This window comes from Aulonocara sp. 'chitande type north' Nkhata Bay, linkage group LG3 (assembly GCF_057382095.1).
Source record: "Aulonocara sp. 'chitande type north' Nkhata Bay isolate Kocher_YH1m ecotype deep benthic linkage group LG3, A_spYH_male_GT1.1, whole genome shotgun sequence".
NCBI lineage: Eukaryota > Metazoa > Chordata > Actinopteri > Cichliformes > Cichlidae > Aulonocara > Aulonocara sp. 'chitande type north' Nkhata Bay.
Window position 1 is genome coordinate 50,821,069 of NC_141346.1, and position 7,617 is coordinate 50,828,685.

At 46.9% G+C, this 7,617-nt stretch overlaps 1 protein-coding gene across 1 annotated transcript; it reads left to right on the forward strand.

Annotated features, from left to right (window-relative positions):
• Positions 1-4,981: 4,981 nt before the first annotated feature.
• LOC147336059 (uncharacterized) lies at positions 4,982-6,529 on the forward strand. Its single transcript, XM_086287608.1, has one exon. It carries the CDS (start codon positions 4,982-4,984, stop codon positions 6,527-6,529), a length of 1,548 nt encoding a protein of 515 aa, XP_086143734.1.
• Positions 6,530-7,617: the final 1,088 nt, after the last annotated feature.

Below are 7,617 nucleotides of genomic sequence, written 5' to 3' on the forward strand. Positions count from 1 at the left end.
TCTTGTAGAATTAACTGGAGTCAACAGCAACAGCATAGTGCAGTCATATCTCAAGTCTAATAACAGAAGACAGGAAAAGATTAGTGAAGAAACAACTTCCTCAAACCAAAGCACAAATAAAACAATAAGTAAAACAGGCTGATCTAAAGTATGATTAAAGTTAAGCCTGATTAATAGAAATGTCACTGACAATTGCTAATATATTGGAAAACCAAAACACTTACCACTGAGTTGATGTCTTTCTGTCCAACAGCAGGAGTGCTGGTCCCGAAACTCAAAGACAGTAAGAAGCAAGCAGAGGGAGAAAAAACAGAACATTTTTTAGAACCTGATTTGATCCTTAATGGCTGTGCAGTCATAATAACTTACAAGACAGAAGGTCAATGTAGACCACATACAACCAAATTAGACTAACACATATAGTATTAAAAACACCATCTACTGATGGTGTCTGAATGTGTGGTATTGGCACTGTCAGTTTAGGCCTAAAGATATATGTGTTTTAAAAAAAGACCACCTAATTTAAATATAATCATTACATGCTTGTTAAAAGTTAACTTCCAATATATAAAGTTTCTAATAAGCAAAATGACCAGATCTAACATATGGCAGGGTTTATATGTAACATAATGTTTCTTATGATTTAACTGTGGAATATAACTTAATTCTTTAGAAGGACAAGCTATGTTACTTTATTCTCAAGTATAAAGCCAACCTAGACTTTAACCATTTAACAGGCCACTAATCTGGATTATAGCTTTCACAACAAAACCTGTTTTTAAACACATTTTTTTAAACAAAATAAATACTATTGTTATTATTATTATTTAAAATGTAATTAAACAGAAAAGTGGTTAAATACAAAAGCAGTTTGCTTATGTTGTTAAAGAAAGGCTAGATTTGACATTAATAGATGCCACAGATGTTCAAAAGCTGCCTCAAAGCATTAAAAAAAATAAATGTCTCCAAAAACGTCGGAGCATTTTTGCAAATATGTGATGTTTTGATAAATTAAGTACATATTTGAGCATTACACAGCTACATCCTCGCCTGAAAATATCTTAAAAGTTTATTTTGTGACCCAGAAAAAGTAATATTTAAAAGTTTTTTAGCCGCGCTTCTCCGCGTTTACAAGCACACACAAGTACACACAGGCTCCGACAACTGCGGCCGACAAATGCGATCTTCCTTTTCCCCAGATTACCCTTTCTGGGTACAAATACAGGCCATTTACTTTTTACCAAGCATTAAACATTAAGTCTCTCTCTTCTAAATGATTTAATAATGATCAACATATTTATTCTGCCTTACAGAAACAGCATTGCACATACTGAAGGCTCTCACTACTTGATAAAAGTCTGTTCATTTCCTTTGTATCCAGCCTCTGTTTTGATCTTCCAGTTCAGCCTGTTTTCCATGTACTACAAGTACCAGGTACTTGTACATCTCCCCAGCTGATGATTGTTTCCAGATCACATCACAAAATCATCCACCAGCGCTTTACACTCCTCCTCCTGCCATCACTAATACATCCAGGTGTCTTGACTCAAACTTGTACTGAATGTCTGAGTGTATGAAGTCCAGGACAGAACTGTCCACCTGTGGAGCTCCTGCTGCACATCACTAAATCAGAAAGAGAGCTCGGCCCAGTCTCACATACTGTGGTCAGTCTGTCAGGCAGTCAGTGATCCATGAGGTGGTGTTTACTGACATTACTGTGCTTTTTTCTCACTAGCAGCAGCTGAATCATTTTTCAATGCACTTGAGAAATCAAAGAAGGTGATCATTAACCCTGCAGGAAGTAGATGATTTCATCATCCAAGTTCAACAACTACAATCCATCACAATAACTGATCTCTCAAAGCATACATGGCTCTCTTATACCTAAATACAGATGAAGGATTAAACTGCTCACCCTACTGTCTAAAACAGGTATGAACAACAGGACTGCAACAGCTTAGGTTTTTCCTCATTTATCTGTTCATTGCCCTTCTTTTCTGTGCTGCAGGCTGTGACCCAGGATTCAGTCTTAATGTGCCATCTTGAAGCATGTTTGAGTTTCTAAAATGCACCAGGAAAGGGGAGATGTGGAGGATCTACTATATCCTGAGCAAAGTGTTTTTACCAATGATGTATAAAAGAGACATAACAAACAGGGAGTGGAAACAGGACTCTGTAAATATGTAGGAGTGTGCTGCAACAAAACAATGGACAGCAGCATCTGTGCCAAACATAATTTTTAACTGACTTTGCTTCAATGGCTCAGAGGCATGAATATATGTTGTCTTAGCTCCTTTCTCTTCATGTCTTCTTCACCTTGTCTGCTCACCTGTCATGTGTGAGGGACTGAGCTGCAATTTGATGATTGGGGAAATAAGAGCAAAGGAAAACCAAAAAAAAATGAAAGAGAGGGGGAAGAATTTGTTTATGTGTTAACTTAACTGTTAAATTGCATTCAGTATATCCTGGGTGAGAGAATTATTCTGTCTCTGGCACAGACTTAAAAGTCTCACTGACTCATCACACGGACCCAGCCAAATACTTTAGTAGTAGTCTGCTGTAACAAAACAATGGATGTGCTATATTTAACTGGCATTGCTTTAAAACGACTAAAGCAAGGATGTCTGATATTGTTAAAGCCTCTTAGCTCCGCTCTACATGTTTTTCTCGCTTCACTTGCTCACTTCTCTGGTGGGAGGAGCTAAGATACACTGATAGGTTCAAGGAAATGAGAGCAAAGAAATCAAGGATGCATGAACTGAAAAATAAGAGAAGGAAGAATTTGTTCATTTGTTGGCTCGGCTGTTTCCTCGCTGTTGGCATTTCCTGGATGTCAGAGTTAATCTGTGTCAACTACTTGACACGTGAAGACTGAAAGCACACGCATAAAGACCTTAAAGAATCAGGGAGGGATGATGACTTCAATCAATGTTATCAGCAGATTTAAGTTATGACTTTCCTCTACTTGTAGCCATTGTGTAAGTGAACGCACACTTGTGTGCATTGCACTCTTAGCTAATAGCTCACTCACCAACACCTGGGATGCCGAACTGGTAAATGGACTGTTTCTTATTTATGTTACACTTTTCTGCTATAACTGAGTATCATGGTCCTGGGCCATGTTGGCCCAGTATTCTTAGTTTTCTTGTATGTTTGTATTTTGTTCCCTATTTAGGCCATGTTTCCTGAGTTGCCCTGTTGTCTGTGTATCTGTGAGCCCCCGTCTCTCCTTATGTTTTATTCCATGTTTCCCCTGCCCGTTATGTCTAAGTTCTCCCCGTGCTCTCTCTCCCCCCTGTGTGCCCTCTGTGTATTTATGAGCCCTCGTCTCCCTTTGTGGTTGTTCCATGTTTCCCCAGCCCGTTATGTCTGTGTTTTCCCCGTGCTCTCTCTCCTCCTGTCTGAACCTCTGTACTTCCTGTTTGACTCTGCCCGTCTCCCGTCAGTGTTATGTTCACCCCGCCCTGTCTCGTTATGGTTATCTGTGTCAGCTGTGTTCCCCGTGTGTTCCCACTTTCCTCGTTAACCCTGTGTATTTCTGTCTGCGTCTCCCTCTGTTCGGCGTCGCGTTCTCCCTCATTGCTGTGTGGATTTCCCTGTGTCTCCCTAAGAGTGTTAGTTTATTGATTCCCAGTTTAGTTGAGTTCTGTATTTCCTATGTTCTGCCTGTCAGCAATAAAGCTGCTTTTGAGTTCATCCCCATGTTTGTGAATCTTGCGATTGGGTCCTCCTCCCGCCTGCCACGCAGCGATCCATGACAGAAGAACGCGACCACGACATGGACCCAGCGATTCACAACCCCTCCGCTGACCTCCGGGAGGATCTGATTTATACAGTGGAGTATCACTGTCAGGAGTGGGTGGCGCTGCCTGAGGGTGAGTACCGGGAGACCGTAGCCGTCCGTCTACAGCGGATGGTGTCTGGACTCCCGTGGCTATTCGGCGCGCTCCGCCCCCACATCCAGGACTTCCTCGTCTCCACTGTAGGCGTCCTCCTGGAGCAGCTGCTCCAGTATGAAGAGCCGGAGGATGTTCAGCCCGGTCCGCTGGAGGATTCGCGGCCCGGCTCGTCTCCTCCCTCTTCCCGGAGAAAACGGCGTTCACTTCGCCGGCGTTCCCGAGCAGCGGAGCAGCTTTCATCCTTTAGTGAGAGTGATCGTGTTTCTCACATTCCGCTCAAGCGTTCAGGTCCCAGGCTCCCTGACGTTGCATCCTCTGTGAGTAAGACTGTGCTTCCCTCCGTGGATTTTGTTGAGCCTGAATCCGTAGATTGTGACTCAGCAGATTTAGAGTTTCAGGATTTCGAGGCAGTTAACTCAGTAGCTTCTATTTCTGTGCCTGTTGGTCCTCTGAGTAAACCCAGTGTTTATGAGCCAGCCAGTGACTCTTCTGTTCTGCCTAAACCTGGTAATATGGAGACAATTAGCCATGTAGCTATTCAAAGTGACTGTCTTACCTGCTCACCTGCTCTGTCACCAGACATCCATGACAGTAACCAAATGGGCTCGGTTAAGTGTTGTGTTCCACGGTCTGACCATTTGAACTCTGTGCACCAGGCATCTAGCTCAGTCTCAGCAAAGAATGTTCAGAAAGCGCCTCACGAAACAACTTTTTGTGTTGTTTCCTATGGGACTGCCACTCAAACCCGGGACGGTGCTGCACCTCAGCTGGTAAATGGCAACATAGTTAAACCAGCTAAAAAGTTTGGACTGAGTGCTTCAGAACTTCTGACTCAGGTCGAAGTTTGTGTTCCGCAGTCGTTCATATGTAAACCAGCTCACCATGCCTGTGTGCCAGTCCCTGTTAACACTGAGTTTACGCCTCTGGACTGTGCAGCCCACCAGCCAGTTCATTCTGAGTTGGTCAGTGAAAATACACCTGCTTTTGTAATCTCCCATTCCGAGCTGAGGGTTACTGACCCAGAGTTTGCCAAGTCTGAATCCCTCCCTATAGTGACTGTTTTAAAGGCTGCTAATTATGACATGGACAACTTGTGTACAGCAGAGTTACTAGAACCAGCCCACCTTCCTCTACCAGCAGCGCGGGCCCAGCTTTCCCTTGCACCCGTATCAGCTCCTCGGGTGAGGGTGGCTGAGGTCCAGCTGGTCCCTGCTTCTGTCCCCAGCCTGGCAGAGGCGCCGTTCATTCTAGCACCCATACCTACTCCTCGGGTGGGAGCGGCTCGTGTCTCGCAGATGCCTGCACCAGTTTCTGTGTCCACTGCAAGCTCAAGGGTGTCCGTCCAGCCATATTCTTCGTGTTCAGAAGGCTCAGAAGACTTAGTTCAGCCACTGTCACAACTGCCATCACCACAACAGCCACTTCAACACGTATTGCAGTCTTTTGTTCAGTCATTAGCCCAGTTCTTAGCTCAGGCATCAGCTTCCCCATCAGTTCAGTCTCCCATGCAGCCATCTACTTCAGCACCATTAGCAGCTCAGGTCCCCGTGTGTCCAGCAGCTCAGGTCCCCGTGTGTCCAGCAGCTCAGGTCCCCGTGTGTCCAGCAGCTCAGGTAGCACCTGAACCTTTGGCCCAGCTCCCCGTAGCAGTGCAGTTTTCTAGCCAGCTTAACGTTGAGCCAGGGGTCCCAATTCTCTCTGGCTCTGCATCAGCTCCTGCTGGAAGCTCGGATGAGCTCATCCAGCACTCCGCGGCTCCTGCGCCGCCATCTACCTCGTCCGCTGGGGGTTCCAGTGAGCCCTGCCAGCACCTCCCTGTCTCCGCTAAAGGGTCCGAGGGGCCCGTTCAGCCACCCGTCTCCGCTGGAGGGTCCGAGGGGCCCGTTCAGCCACCCGCTCTACCAGCAGCGTCCGAGTCTTCGTCCTCGTCTGGGCAAGCCTCATCCGAGACTTCGTCCTCGTCTGGTCCAGCCTCCGCCACGCCTGGTCCAGCTTCGGCCTCTGCATCAGCCTCAGCAGCGACGCCTGGTCCGGCCCCCGCATCTGCTTCAGCGACGCCTGGTCCGGCCCCCGCATCTGCATCTGCTTCAGCGACGCCTGGTCCGGCCCCCGCTTCGCCTTTGCCTGGTCCGGCTCCGTCGCCTGTGGCTGCCACGCCACCATCTGCTCCTGCCTCGTCTGGTCCAGCCTCGACTGGTCCTGTGCCCACCGGGCCTCGGCCGGTACACCTGACACTGGAGAGCCGCCGCTGCCTTCCGCGCGGTCGGCCCCCTGAACTGCTCCGTCGTCTCCTTCGTCGCTGCCTTCCGCGCGGCCGGCCTCCGGACCAGCTCTGTCACCTGTGCCACCCGCCTGGTCGGCCCCCCGACCGTGTGACCCGTGGACTTTTGTGCCGGTGGGCTCTGGGTCGGCCCCCTGAACTTTATTTGAACTATGGTCTTGTGCTCCTGTGTTTTCTGTTGTTCGTTTTTGTTTCCTGTTCTGGTCCCTCCGTCCTGGTCCCCCGCCTCCCGCCCTGGGTGGGTTGTTTTCTGTTTTTGTCTTGGTTCTCGGGTTTTGGCTGTCGGGAGCCAGCCCTTGTGGGGCGGGTACTGTCATGGTCCTGGGCCATGTTGGCCCAGTATTCTTAGTTTTCTTGTATGTTTGTATTTTGTTCCCTATTTAGGCCATGTTTCCTGAGTTGCCCTGTTGTCTGTGTATCTGTGAGCCCCCGTCTCTCCTTATGTTTTATTCCATGTTTCCCCTGCCCGTTATGTCTAAGTTCTCCCCGTGCTCTCTCTCCCCCCTGTGTGCCCTCTGTGTATTTATGAGCCCTCGTCTCCCTTTGTGGTTGTTCCATGTTTCCCCAGCCCGTTATGTCTGTGTTTTCCCCGTGCTCTCTCTCCTCCTGTCTGAACCTCTGTACTTCCTGTTTGACTCTGCCCGTCTCCCGTCAGTGTTATGTTCACCCCGCCCTGTCTTGTTATGGTTATCTGTGTCAGCTGTGTTCCCCGTGTGTTCCCACTTTCCTCGTTAACCCTGTGTATTTCTGTCTGCGTCTCCCTCTGTTCGGCGTCGCGTTCTCCCTCATTGCTGTGTGGATTTTCCTGTGTCTCCCTACGAGTGTTAGTTTATTGATTCCCAGTTTAGTTGAGTTCTGTATTTCCTATGTTCTGCCTGTCAGCAATAAAGCTGCTTTTGAGTTCATCCCCATGTTTGTGAATCTTGCGATTGGGTCCTCCTCCCGCCTGCCACGCAGCGATCCATGACACTGAGCAATCTAAGTGCTTTTTATTATAAGCTACATTCAGGTAGGGCAGAAGGTACCTAACAATTCATATTTTTAGGAATCAAATCAAGTAATAATAATAACTGTAAGAGTCTCTCAGACGTCTCTCGTCAGTGAAGACGTAAAGAACCTTTTCCTCTTTTGATCTTTTTGTTTCCAGTCTCTAACTTTTCATGTGAGTCTGCAGACACTGTCCACCCACAGCTGCAAATTACTAAATCTTAAACATAAAATAATTAGTAACATTACCCCAGCAGTCTAATGAGTCATGATGGGTAATGAGTAAAATAGCAAAGCATCACACAGTTGCTGCAGACTTTTACAGACACTCTTCTTTTGAGATCTGGTGGCTGTGGAGGCCATTTAAGTTCAGTGAACTCCTTTTAATGTTCATTATACCAGTTTGAGATGATTTAAACTTTGGGACATGGAACTTCATCCTGCTAGATA